Source organism: Dermochelys coriacea, chromosome 14 (genome assembly GCF_009764565.3).
Source record: "Dermochelys coriacea isolate rDerCor1 chromosome 14, rDerCor1.pri.v4, whole genome shotgun sequence".
Classification (NCBI taxonomy): Eukaryota; Metazoa; Chordata; order Testudines; family Dermochelyidae; genus Dermochelys; species Dermochelys coriacea.
The window spans coordinates 29,328,478-29,342,810 of NC_050081.1; the positions used below are offsets into that span (position 1 = coordinate 29,328,478).

A 14,333-nucleotide genomic window follows, 5' to 3' on the forward strand; every position below is an offset into this window, starting at 1 on the left:
CCCAGGGACTCCATCTCTCAGATTACTTCCTTCAGAGACTTTGTCTTTCAGTATGAAGATGCTTTTTCCTGGCAGCGTCTGACCCAGGTGTCTCTATATGTCTACTTCAAGGCATCCCCCCACTGGGATTGCCATTCCATTAGCTGCTGTTAGACGTACAAACCATTTTTGAAAAAAGCGACTCAGTAATGGTGATGACTTCTGAGCCAGTATCAAACCAACAACTGGTTTTCTTCCTTGCTCTAAGTACTTCAGCAGTTAGTCTCCAAAGGCTCATTCACAGAAGTCGCTAGATATGCTGGCACTTCCTTTCAGTACTGTAGGCAGACTGATTTTCCACCAAGGACAGGCCTAGGAATCCTGCCCCTGCTTGGCCTTCTTCTGTTGATGGGCCAACCATTCCTGATGCCCCTTTGGTTTTGAGTGCCTGGGACTGTGATCTCCTCCTTTCTTGGCTAGTATGCCCTGGCCTTTCACAGAAGTAGCAAATGCACATTCCCTGGGGATCCTTCAGTGAGGATCTTGGAATCACAGAATCATAGAATATCAGGATTGGCAGGGACCTCAGGAGGTCATCTAGTTCAACCTCCTGCTCAAAGCAGGACCAATCCCCAAATAAATCATCCCAGCCAGGGCTCTGTCAAGCCTGACCTTAAAAACCTCTAAGGAAGGAGATTCCACCACCTCCCTAGGTAACGCATTCCAGTGCTTCACCACCCTCCTAGTGAAAAAGTTTTTCCCAATATCCAACCTAAACCTCCCCCACTGCAACTTGAGATCATTACTCCTTGTTCTGTCATCTGCTACCACTGAGAACAGTCTTGATCCATCCTCTTTGGAACCCCCTTTCAGGTGGTTGAAAGCAGCTATCAAATCCCCCCTCATTCTTCTCTTCTGCAGACTAAACAATCCCAGCTCCCTCAGCCTCTCCTCATAAGTCATGTGTTCCAGTCCCCTAATCATTTTTGTTGCCCTCCACTGGACTCTTTCCAATTTTTCCACATCCTTCTTGTAGCGTGGGGCCCAAAACTGGACACAGTACTCCAGATGAGGCCTCACCGATGTTGAATAGAGGGGAACGATCACGTCCCTCGATCTGCTGGCAATGCTCCTATTTATACAGCCCAAAATGCCATTGGCCTTCCTGGCAACAAGGGCACACTGTTGACTCATATCCAGCTTCTCGTTCACTGTAACCCCTAGGTCCTTTTCTGCAGAACTGCTGCCGAGTCTGTAGCGGTGCATGGGATTCTTCCGTCCTAAGTGCAGGACTCTGCACTTGTCCTTGTTGAACCTCATCAGATTTCTTTTGGCCCAATCCTCTAATTTGTCTAGGGCCCTCTGTATCCTATCCCTACCCTCCAACGTATCTACCTCTCCTCCCAGATCAGTGTCATCTGCAAACTTGCTGAGGGTGCAATCCACACCATCCTCCAGATCATTAATGAAGATACCGAACAAAACCGGCCCCAGGACCGACCCTTGGGGCACTCCACTTGATACCGGCTGCCAACTAGACATGGAGCCATTAATCGCTACCCGTTGAGCCCGACAATCTAGCCAACTTTCTATCCACCTTATAGTCCATTCATCCAGCCCATACTTCTTTAACTTGCTGGCAAGAATACCGTGGGACACCGTGTCAAAAGTTTTGCTAAAGTCGAGGAACAACATGTCCACTGCTTTCCCCTCATCCACAGAGCCAGTTATCTCATCATAGAAGGCAATTAGGTTAGTCAGGCATGACTTGCCCTTGGTGAATCCATGCTGACTGTTCCTGATCACTTTCCTCTCCTCTAAGTGCTTCAGAATTGATTCCTTGAGGACCTGCTCCATGATTTTTCCAGGGACTGAGGTGAGGCTGACTGGCCTGTAGTTCCCCAGATCATCCTTCTTCCCTTTTTTAAAGATGGGCACTACATTAGCCTTTTTCCAGTCATCTGGGACCTCTCCCGATCACCGTGAGTTTTCAAAGATAATGACCAATGGCTCTGCAATCACATCCATCAACTCCTTTAGCACTCTCGGATGCAGTGCATCCGGCCCCATGGACTTGTGCTTGTCCAGCTTTTCTAAATGGTCCTGAACCACTTCTTTCTCCACAGAGAGCTGGTCACCTCCTCCCCATGCTGTGCTGCCCAGTGCAGCAGTCTGGGAGCTGACCTTGTTCATGAAGACAGAGGCAAAAAAAGCATTGAGTACATTAGCTTTTTCCACATCCTCTGTCACTAGGTTGCCTCCCTCATTCAGTAAGGGGCCCACACTTTCCTTGACTTTCTTCTTGTTGCTAACATACCTGAAGAAACCCTTCTTGTTACTCTAAACATCTCTTGCTAGCTGCAACTCCAGGTGTGATTTGGCCTGCATACCCGAGCAATATTTTTATACTCTTCCCTGGTCATTTGTCCAATCTTCCACTTCTTGTAAGCTTATTTTTTGTGTTTAAGATCAGCAAGGATTTCATTGTTAAGCCAAACTGATTGCCTGCCATATTTACTATTCTTTCTACACATCGGGATGGTTTGTCCCTGTAACCTCAATAAGGATTCTTTAAAATACAGCCAACTCTCCTGTATCCCAACTCTTCTGGATCCCAATATCCTTGGGTACTTCAGCATACACTTCTTGCTTCTATAAGTTGTTAATATATACAAAGTTTCCCATACTGTCAACCCCAAACTGTCAGGCATCAGACCCCTGAACCCTGAGTTTGTCTTAAAAAAAGATTTTTCACATGATAAATAAGGAGCAGAGTATGTGTGAATCCATCCACTGCCCACAGTATGTGTTTGAACATTTCTAGTATCAAAATTCCCCACTAGGTGCTGAGTGGAGCAGTCCCCTCATCTTCTTCTACCCCATTGGGTGGGTAACTGCCATTGTATCTCTCCCTTATCACTGTCTTGTCTCTCCCCATTTCCCATCCAGTCTTCTCTTGCACTCATATTCTCCATCCATGCTCCCTCCCCAGGGTCTCCTCCTTTTCTTCACAGTATCTTACCATTCAAATATTCCCTCTATTATAGGGGATTTGACATAGGTGTCCAAGAATTAAAGGGGAAAGGGTTGAAAGTATTTTTTTAAATAGATAATTAGAGAAGAAACTTGGAAAAATCTGAGATATTATGTTAATAGTAGATGAGAGAAAATGGGCCAAAATCAGAAGGGATATTAAATCACATAATTAGGTCCTGATCCTACAAATATTTACACTTGTGCTTCATGTTGTGTGTTGTGAACAGTACCCTTGGAGCACGGGACATGATGTTATACAGATACATAAGTCTTTGCAGGATCAGTCTAAGATAAAAAATGAGGAAAATTTTAGGGGATCTGTGATGGGGGCCCTATTTGTCAAGTGGGGCTGCCCCTATTGGCCCAGTGTGGGATTGGGCCATCACACAATTATCTGGACTACCTGTGGGATCAAATAATTGTAACAAGGTGGCCTCAGAACTCCTGGCAGGGTCAAGCAAATAATCCAGCCATGGCCCCCAGATGGAGCAGAACAAGCAGTCTGTCACCTGCAAGCCTCCTGGCTGTGGTATGCAGTGACAATGGGGGTTTCTGACCCTCTGGGCAGGGCGGAGCAGAACAGTCAGTCTGTAGCTCCCCACGCAGGGCGAGTGAACAAGCAGTCTATGGCCCCTGAGCCTCCTCGATGGGGCAAACAACAGCAACTGGGGTTTCTGACTCTCTGGTAGGGCAGGACAAACAGTCAGTTTGTAACTCCTGGGTGGGGCAAAGCAACCAAACAGGTTATGGCCCCTGATCCTCCTGGATGGGCTTGCAGGCAAACAAGCAAGTGTGGGGTCGGGGTGGGAGGAACCCAGGGCCACCTTGCTCCACTGGGTTCCAACCCTGGATGCTATGAAGCCAGGGGATTTCCCATTAAGGGTTTAAGCACCAACTTCTACTACATTCCCTGGGCTACTTCCTACCATGAGGTGCATGTCAGGCATCTCCCCAACTCTCAAGCTTCTGGCACCCGGACTGTTGCCTCTTTTGGGTGGAGACTCACGTCTCTCTTCCTCCTGATCAGGGCATTTCCAGATGGTCTAGTTCCCTACCTTTACTGTGTTGGTCCCAGCAGAGTCAGGCAGCCCCAGCAGGCCTGCTTGCTTTCTCTTCAGAGACAATTAACAATGACTGCCCACAGTTAAAAGTTATCACACAGCTCTTTCTAAGTAAGCCTATTTTATTCTTAAGGTAAAATGCATTACAGAAAAAACATATTAAAACCAATAAAAGAACCTACAGGCATGCTAATAAGCTTAATCAGAGATCATCCCAACTCTAACATGGACTCTGGCCAGCGATTAGTCCTTCCACTCAAGAAGTTTCCTTGTGGCTTCAGGTTCATCACAGCTTCAGTTCAGAGCCGGCACCCAGTCTTATGGAGCCTCTGTAGGTCAAAGCCCTTTCAACCCTTCCCTAAGGATTTAAGCTTTCCATGGACCAGGGGTCTTGTCCATTTGCTGGGTAAAGAAGGCGGCCCTGAGTCGGTCTAAACCTTGGTTATTTATCCCAAAGTCTTTTCTTTGTCTGGAAAATCCCATTTGAATTAGCTTATGCAACACTCTCCAGGCAGTGGTTTCAAAGGGCCGATAAGTGAAGGAATTACATTTACATCTCCCTCATACTGGAAAAGAGATGTATAATGCCACAATAACACATACACAATCACATTTTTAACACAATGGACCCAAAGGGATTAAACCTAATTCAGTAAGGTCTGATTTATTTCAGTAAAGTTCATCTTAATTCCATAAGGTTTGTTCAGAACATTGTCAGTCTGTCACAGAGCATTTGGGATCCCTTGGTGTGAATGCAGTGGTGGGAACGTGAGGGGTTAATGCAGTAGGGTTGTTATATGGGATAGAGTGGTTTAGGAATTACACATTCTGCTTCAGGAAGGAGGCGGACAATCACACACAAAGCAGCCCCATATGGGGACTAAGCCCCAAACTGCAGGATAAGGGGGATATCTGCCAATTAAGGCTAGATGATTGTAACACCTGGGAGACACTGTTCCCCCAAATGGGGGGGAGGGGAGGAGGCTCTTTAAATATGGAGGAAACTAGAAAGATACAACATAAAAAAGGCACTTCTTAAATGGATTCAGCAATGTTTCCCTCACAATGTAATTGTAGTTGCCACCTGGAAATCATATTTGCCTGGAGACAAGGATTTTTCTGTAGACTGAGAATAGCTATCAGAGAACATAGCTATCACATTACAGCACAAAAATTTTACAAGCCAGTTTTTTTTTTTTAAACTCTCGGGTGTAAAGTTAGTTAAAAAACAGAGAGGCTAAGATGACACAACCCAAGGCAGAAAAAGCCAAAGAAGCTGCCCACAGGAGAGAAATGTAGGTAAAAGAAAAAGAATGGAAGCATGCACTGGAGACGGAGAAAGCAAAGGCTCAGCAAAATATACCGGATAACCCTAACAATCCTTATCCAACAATCCACAAATGGGAGCGACTATGTCCACAGTATGATGAATCCAGTGATACTGCTGAATATTTTCTCACCTTTGAGAGACTGTGCACACTCCATAAAATTCCTGAAGCTCACAAGATGACCCCATTGGTCGCAAAATTGACTGGAAGAGCTCTGGACATATTCAATAAGATGCCTATTGATGAGTCTTCTAACTATAATAAATTCAAGGATTTAGTTTTAAAGCAATTTCAAGTTACACCTGAAACTTAGAGAGTAAAATTTAGAGCCCTTAAGAGAGGACCTGGACTAAGTAATGTGGCTTATCTAAACCAGATAAAGGATCTGTTAGATAAATGGGTCAAAGGAAGGGGTGTAACTAGCTTTGAAGGAATGTGTGATTTGATGGCTCAGGAGCAATTCCTGAATATGTCCAAGGAGGAAATAAAACAGTGTTTATGGGATAAGAAAATGGACTCAGCAGGAAGTCTTGCTTCTTATGCTGATCAATACAAGCAGTCCCAGACCGCCAGAGAGGAGGGGCAAAACGGAACAAAACGGGTGGAGGGAGGAGAGAGGAACAACCCTGGTCACAGTTGGAGCGGATACCAGAAGGGACACCCTCAGACCACACCCTACTCCGGGGGCAGCCCAAGGCCCCAACTACACCCCAAGGAATACTCCAGACACCTTACTGTCCCGCCACACCATTCTCCAGCAACCCACCTCACCCCAGCTCACCTGTCAGCTGGATGATGTTTTAAATGTAATGAACCGGGGCATGTAAAGGCCAACTGCCCCAAGAATCCCAACAGATTACAGTTCATTGCACTGGAATCACACCAGAGGTCCTCAGGCCCAGATACCTCCCAGATACCCTCAGAGCAGAGAGAAGCTGTGAGGGTGGGAGGGAAGACACTGGAGCACAGGTGTCGGCTATCCATGCTTCCTTAGTGGACCGCAACTTAATAAACTCAGAGACCCAAGTGACAATTCAACCCTTCAAGTCAAACTCTTTTGACTTGCCTACAGCCAAGTTGCCTGTCCAGTACAAGGGCTGGTCAGGTACGTGGACTTTTGCAGTCTATGATGATTATCCCATCCCCATGCTGTTGAGGGAAGACTTGGCCAATCATGTGAAGCTATCCAAGAGGGTGGGAATGGTCACCCGCAGCCAGGCTAAGCAAGCTGTCATACCTAGCTCTGTTCTGGAAACTTCTACAGGACCTGGTCCAAGGTAATGGAACCAGACCCCATGCCAACATCTGCAACAGCAGTAGTGGATCCAGTCTCAGAACCGGAACTGGTAGAACAACCAGCACCAGAACCATTGCCAGCACTGAATCCAGTACTTGCAACCCCAACACCAGCAAGTCCCACTGAACCTGCACTGGCAGCAGCAGATAACCCTACACAAGAGGCTCAGCCGGAGCCTGAACCCCAACATAGTGCACCAGCGGAGAGTGGTTCACAGTCAACGGAAACAGCCCCATCGCCTGCATCACTTCCAGAGGGACCAAGCCCAGATCCACAATCCAAGGAGGAACTGATGTCTCCAGCCTCAAGGGAACAGTTCCAGACCGAATAGGAAGCAGATGAAAACCTCCAAAGAGCTTGGACGGCAGCACGGAGCCACCCACAGCCTCTTAGCTCTTCTAATCAACCGAGGTTTGTTGTAGAAAGAGGACTTTTATACAAGGAAACTCTTTGTGGTGGACACCAGGAAGACTGGCATCCTCAGAGACAGTTGGTAGTTCCAACTAAGTACTGGGTAAAGCTATTAAGCTTAGCCCACGATCATCCTAGTGGCCATGCCATGGTGAACAGAACCAAAGACCATTTGGGAAAGTCGTTCCACTGGGAGGGAATGGGCAAGGATGTTTCTACCTATGTCTGGACTTGTGTGGTGTGCCAAAGAGTGGGAAAACCCCAAGACCAGGTCAAAACCCCTCTCCAGCCACTCCTCATCATCCATGAGGTTCCATTTCAGCAAGTAGCTGTGGATATTCTGGGTCCTTTTCTGAAAAAGACACCCAGAGGAAAGCAGTACATACTGACTTTCATAGATTTTGCCACCTAATGGCCGGAAGCAGTAGCTCTAAGCAACACAAGGGCTAAAAGTGTGTGCCAGGCACTAGCAGACATTTTTGCCAGGGTAGGCTGGCCCTCAGACATTCTCACAGATGCAGGAATTAATTTCCTGGCAGGAGCTATGGACAGCCTTTGGGAAGCTCACTGGGTGAATCACTTGGTTGCCATTCCTTACCACCATCAAACAAATGGCATGGTGGAGAAGTTTAATGGAACTTTGGGAGCCATGATAGGAAAATTCGTAAATGAACACTCCAATGACTGGGACCTAGTGTTGCAGCAGTTGCTCTTTGCCTACAGAGCTGTACCACATCCCAGCTTAGGGTTTTCACCATTTGAACTTGTATATGGCCGTGAGATTAAGGGGCCATTACAGTTGTGAAGCAGCAATGGGAGGGGTTTACACCTTCTCCAGAAACTAACAATTTTGGCTTTGTAACCAACCTACAAAACACCCACCAAACTGCTTTAGCCCTTGCTAAAGAAAACCTACAGGATGCTCAAAAAGAGCAAAAAGTCTGGTATGATAAACATGCCAGAGAACGTTCCTTCAAAAAGGGGACCAGGTCATGGTTTTAAAGGCACTCCAGGCCCATAAAATGGAAGTGTCGTGGGAAGGGCCATTCACAGTCCAAGAGCGCCTGGGAGCTGTTAATTATCTCATAGCATTCTCCACCTCAAACCAAAAGCCTAAGGTGTACCATATTAATTCTCTAAAAGTCCTTTTATTTTAGAGAGTTAAAGGTTTGTCACTTTACAGCTCAGGGAGGAGATGATGCTGAGTGGCCTGAAGGTGTCTACTACGAAAGGAAAAGTGATGGTGGGCATATGCAGCGACAGCAGATCAAGGAGACATTCTCAGCCACCCCAGGACTGACTGAATGGGCATACCACTCCATTGAAACAGGTAATGCTCACCCAATTAAAGTCCACCCTTACCGGGTGTCTCCTCAAGCTAAAACTGCTATAGAATGGGAGATCCAGGATATGCTACAGATGGGTGTAATCCGCCCCTCTGGCAGTGCATGGGCATCTCCAGTGGTTCTAGTTCCCAAACCAGATGGGGAAATATGTTTTTGCGTGGACTACCATAAGCTAAATGCTGTAACTCGCCCAGACAACTATCCAATGCCTCGTACAGAAGAACTATTGAAGAAACTGGGACGGGCCCAGTTCATCTCTACCTTCGATTTAATCAAGGGATACTGGCAGGTACTGCTAGATGAATCTGCCAAGGAAAGGTCAGCCTTCATCACACGTTGGGCTGTATGAATTTAATGTACTCCCTTTCGGGCTGCGGAACGCACCCGGCACTTTCCAAAGACTTGTAGACGGTCTCCTAGCGGGATTAGGAGAATATGCCATCGCCTACCTTGACGATGTGGCCATATTTTCGGATTCCTGGGCAGAACACTTAGAACATCTACAAAAAGTCTTTGAGCGCATAAGGGAGGCAGGACTAACTGTTAAGGCTAAGAAGTGTCAAATAGGCCAAAACAGAGTGACTTACCTTGGACACCAGGTGGGTCAAGGAACTATCAACCTCCTACAGGCCAAAGTGGATGCTATCCAAAAGTGGCCTTTCCTAAAGTCAAAGAAACAGGTCCAATCCTTCTTAGGCTTGGCCGGATATTACAGGCAATTTGTACTGCAATACAGCCAAATCGCCGCCCCACTGACAGACCTAACCAAAAAGAAACAGCCAAATGCCATTCAGTGGACCGAAGAGTGTCAGAAGGCCTTTAACCAGCTTAAAGCGACACTCATGTCTGACCCTGTGCTAAGGGCCCCAGACTTTGACAAACCGTTCCTAGTAACCACAAATGCATCTGAGCGTGGTGTGGGAGCAGTTTTAATGCAGGAAGGACTGGATCAAGAATTCCATCCTGTAGTGTTTCTCAGCAAGAAGCTGTCTGAGAGGGAAAGCAACTGGTCAGTCAGTGAAAAAGAATGTTACGCCAATGTCTACGCTCTGGAAAAGCTAGGCCCATATGTTTGGGGACGGCGTTTCCACTTGCAAACCGACCCTGCTGTGCTAAAGTGGCTTCATACCACCATGGGAAATAACAAAAAACGTATTCGGTGGAGTTTAGCTCTCCAAAATTTCGATTTCGACATCCAACACATCCCAGGAGCTTCTAACGAAGTGGCTGATGCACTCGCCCATTAAAGTTTCCTCAAATCAACTGGTTAAAATTATCCTCAAGATGTGGAAAATATTGTTAGTCTTTATATAGTTAATACTATATTTAGAGGTGCATGTGTCTTATTAACTCTGTTTTCTCCTAGAGCTCCAGGAAGAAATCACAGACAGTGTTTCACCCTATCTGTGATTTGGGGGGCGTGTCATAAATATAAAGGAAGGGTAACCACCTTTCTGTATACAGAACTATAAAATCTCTCCTGGCCAGAGGCAAAACCCTTTCACCTGTAAAGGGTTAAGAAGCTAAGATAACCTCGCTGGCACCTGACCGAAATGACCACTGAGGAGATAAGACACTTTCAAAGCTGGAGGTGACGGGAAACAAAGGCTCTGTCAGTGTGATGCTTTTGCCGGGACCAGAGTAGAAATGAGGTCAGAAGTCCTGTAAAGAGTTAGAAAGCAATCTAGTTAAATATGTGTTAGATTCTGTTTTGTTTAAATTGCTGATAAATAAGTTGTGCTGAATGGAATGTATATTCCTGTTTTTGTGTCTTTTTATAACTTAAGGTTTTGACTAGAGGGATTCTCTATGTTTTGAATCTGATTACCCTGTAAAGTATTTACCATCCTGATTTTACAGAGGTGATTCTTTTACTTTTTCTTTAATTAAAATTCTTCTTTTAAGAACCTGATTGCTTTTTCATTGTTCTTAAGATCCAAGGGTTTGGGTCTGTGTTCACCTATGCAAATTGGTGAGGATTTTTAATCAAGCCTTCCCCAGGAAAGGGGGTTTAGGGCTTGGGGGGAAGACGTCTCCAAGTGGGCTCTTTCCGTTCTTTGTTTAACACGCTTGGTGGTGGCAGCATAGGATTCAAGGACAAGGCAAAGTTTGTACCTTGAGGAAGTTTTTAACCTAAGCTGGTAAGAATAAGCTTAGGGGGTCTTTCAGGCAGGTCCCCACGTCTGTACCCTAGAGTTCAGAGTGGGGAAGGAATCTTGACAGATGTCCTGGGCAGGCTGGGGTCTTCTAAGTGGGAGGATCCCTTGGGAAGATACTAACCTCTCCCATCTACAGCCTGGGCTCTGAGATCTTGCAAGGAATGCGGATTCCACCCACAACAACAAAGAGTTACTGCAGTGAGTGCAATTCCCATCCTGCTGCCAGGACTGCATGACCCCAAAGATCGCTCTGACCTCTCCACCCTCGTCTGCTTGGGTGAGGGTCCTGGTGATAAACCAATTGCTTGCAGCATAAGTTGCCTGAGTCCAGGAGCAGGGTTCCCGGCCCTGCATCCCAAGCAGAAATTGGCAATTCCCAGCAGCCCAGACTTTGATACATAACTGTCAGAGGGACAGATTTAGGATAGAACTCTCTCACTGGTGTGTCCCACTGGCCAGCTTAGGTGACTTCCCACCTAGGGTACTGACTTTTGTGGCTCCTATCCTAAGGTGCCTATCTTTCCCCATGCATTGCATAGGGAGCACAGGTGTTTGAAATGTCTGAATTGATCAGTTGCAGCATTCAAAGTCATTGCATTACGTGCAAAAAAAAAAAAAAAGCCATGGAGTTGAGTGTCAGGTCTCATTTTGCTTGGCCCAAAATAAAATTTCACAAAAAATTATATCTAATGCTTGGATAGAACTTTTCATCAGTAGACCTCCAAGTCCTTTACAAAACAAGCCATGATCATTCTGGTTGCTACTCCTGACCACTTCGTTAGGTTAGAAAAACTCAGCCTCCTGGTGAGGTTGAATTTCTAGGCCTCCCAAAAAAGGACCTGTGGAAATTAGTCCCTCTCAGTGTTGCCTTCTGAATGTAAAGGTGGCAGGGAAAAGGGGCAGAGAAGGTGAATGATAGAGGGTAGAACCTCCCTAACTCTGCACTCTCCCTCTCTTCTCATTCATGACCACCAATATCTTGATCACCTGAGCTCTGAGGTCCATTTGATTCCCTTCTCCACCAGCCCAAAATATTAAATCCCCCAGACCTCTGGCAAAACCCCCTCCCCATCACTTGACATCTGATCCCCAGCACCCTAGGACACTTATCCTGCAGGGAACAGTTCCAGATAAGTTTGGGAGCTGAGCTGAGCCCAGGGACTGGTGGAAGACGCAGGATGGGGACAAGTGTATGGAGTGAAGGTGGGGCCTGGCCCAAGTATACTTCTCTAATATCAGTGGAAAGGGAACCCCATCTTGGATGGGAAGGGAGGAGGGGGGAAACTCCAGCGGGAGCTTCTGGAGGAGTTTCTCTCTCTGCAGCAGTGAGGAGGGGCTGATCGGGACTTCTCCTCCTCCGCCTGGGGTTTGCTTAGAGCAGGCAAAGCCAGAAGGTCCCTGATCACCTCAGGGTCAGCTGCTGCTGGAACCTCCCCCAGAGATGGGCAGCTAGGTACTTGGGAGCCAAATGCCACTGCTGTGTATGGGAATTAGGAAATGGAGATGTATATACTACCATGACCAGCCCTAGTCAGAGCACAAATAGCATTTCTCTCGTGTATGGAGGAGTCTCTGGTGTCCAATATGGCATTAGCTTCCTAATTGCAGCATTCGCCAGGCTAAGGACATTTAAAAGGTCTCTTCCCTGTGTAGATTTGCTGATGCCCGATACGGTACATGCCCAACTGAAACATCACCCACATTCAAGATGTCTCTCCCACATGGATTCTCTGGTGCATGATAAGGTATGAGTTCTTCCTAAACCTTTTTCCACAGTCTGGGCATTTATGATATCTCTTTTCCATGTGGACTTTCTGATGTCTAAGGAGGTGTGATCTCTGAATGAAGGTTTTCTCACAGTCAGAACATTTATAGGGTTTATATCCTGTATGGATTCTCTGATGCATAGTGAGGTGTGAGCTCTGACCGAAGCCTTTCCCACAGTCCAAGCATTTATAGGGTTTCTCTCCCATATGGATTCTCTGATGTGTTACAAGGTTTGAGTTCTGATTGAAACTTTTCCCACAGCTCAAGCATTTATGGGGGCACGCTCCTGTGTGGATTCTCTGATGTTTAGTAAGATGTGACCGCCGACTGTAGCTTTTCCCACAGTCCAAGCATGCATGTGGTTTCCCCCCAGTATGGATTCTCTGATGCGTAATAAGGTTTGACTTATCTTTGAAACATTTCCCACACACAACGCATTTATGGGGTCTCTCTCCCGTGTGGATTCTTTGATGAGTAACAAGGTTTGAATTCCGACTGAAACACTTCCCACAATAGAGGCACTTATGGGGTCTCTCTCTTGTATGGATTCTTTGATGTAGAATAAGGGTATGGTTCCGACTGAAGTTTTTCCCACAATCAAGGCATTTATAAGGTCTCTCTCCCGTGTGTAGTCTCTCATGTCTAATAAGCTGTGAGCTGTGAATGAAGCTTTTCCCACAGTCCAAGCATTTATGGGGTTTTTCTCCTGTGTGGATTTTCTCATGTGAAAAAAGGCTTGATTTCTGCTTGTAATTTTTCCCACAGTGCAAGCATTTATAGGGTTTCTCTCCTGTATGGATTCTCTGATGTAGAATAAGGGTATAGTTCCGCCTGAAACTTTTCCCACAGTGCAAGCATTTATGGGGTTTTTCTCCCGTATGGATTCTCTGATGTATAATAAGGGTATAATTCCGACTGAAACTTTTCCCACAATGCAAACATCTATGAGCTCTCTCTCCCGTGTGGAGTCTTTGATGTTTAACAAGGGTTGACTTCTCAGTGAAACATTTTCCACACTCAAAGCACTTATAGGGTCTCTCCTCTGTGTGGATTTGCTGATGAGTAATAAGGTTTGAATTCTGATTGACACATTTCCCACCATCAATGTGATTAGGAGTTCTTTCTCCCATACTGGTTCTCTGATGTAGAATAAGGGTGTAGTTCCGACTGAAACTTTTCCCACAATGCAAGCATTTATAGGGTTTCTCTCCCGAATGGATTCTCTGATGTAGTAGAAGAGAATAGTTCCGACTGAAACTTTTCCCACAGTCCAAGCACTTGTAGGTTCTCTCTTCCATGAGGGTTTTTGGCTGGACTATGGTTTCCTTGAGATCATTACATCCTACCCCATATTGAATGGATTCATCTACTTTCTTCCTTAGGTGGTTTCCCAGCTTCCTCTCTGATTTATGTTGATTTCCTCGGATTTTGACATTTTCCAAGCATTGAGAAGAATTCCCTTTAGCTCTTCTCAAAAGCATCTCTTGTGGTTTCCGCAGTGCTTTACTTTCCTGTTGTGGATTCTCCTCCCTGTTCTCATTCATAGTCCTATCACCTGCTGGGAGAGAGAGAATCCAGAAAAGAGTCATTCTGTGCTGGGGAGAAAAGAGAAACAGGGAAAACACAGCAGCCCAATAACCATTGGGGAGAGAGAGAAATTGGATTCTACCTGCACATCCCATTCAAACACTCCCAGGGAAGTGAAGTCGGGAAGAAAACTCCTGACAGCTAAGAGGATCGGTTCACCAGATGGTTTCCGTGTAAGTGTCACTGACTCCTCACCTGTGTGGGTGCCTCTTGGGATCTTCCTTTCCTCGGAGGCCTCGAGATCTGGGACCCATGGCTCTTCCCCTCTTTCCAGCTGGGCAATCAGGTCAGGTCTGGGAATGGGGAGTCCTGCTGAGGGGGTGAAATCAGGCAAGATCAGGGTGCATTGAAGATTCATAGAG

At 46.2% G+C, this 14,333-nt stretch overlaps 3 protein-coding genes across 8 annotated transcripts in view; 1 reads left to right on the plus strand and 2 right to left on the minus strand.

Annotated features, from left to right (window-relative positions):
• LOC119842762 (zinc finger protein 239-like) overlaps window positions 1-14,333 on the minus strand; it is a 605,953-nt gene that overhangs the window by 198,989 nt on the left and 392,631 nt on the right. The window lies entirely within an intron of this gene.
• LOC122455421 (zinc finger protein 436-like) overlaps window positions 1-14,333 on the plus strand; it is a 258,058-nt gene that overhangs the window by 60,505 nt on the left and 183,220 nt on the right. The gene's annotated exons all lie outside the window — the stretch shown is intronic.
• The window catches only part of LOC119843022 (zinc finger protein 726-like), a 37,891-nt gene continuing 34,114 nt past the window's right edge, over window positions 10,557-14,333 (minus strand). Inside the window, 2 exon segments of the mRNA XM_043497459.1 lie at window positions 10,557-13,939; window positions 14,167-14,283. Coding sequence (XP_043353394.1) covers window positions 12,321-13,939; window positions 14,167-14,283 — 1,736 coding nt within the window. The 3' untranslated portion in view covers window positions 10,557-12,320.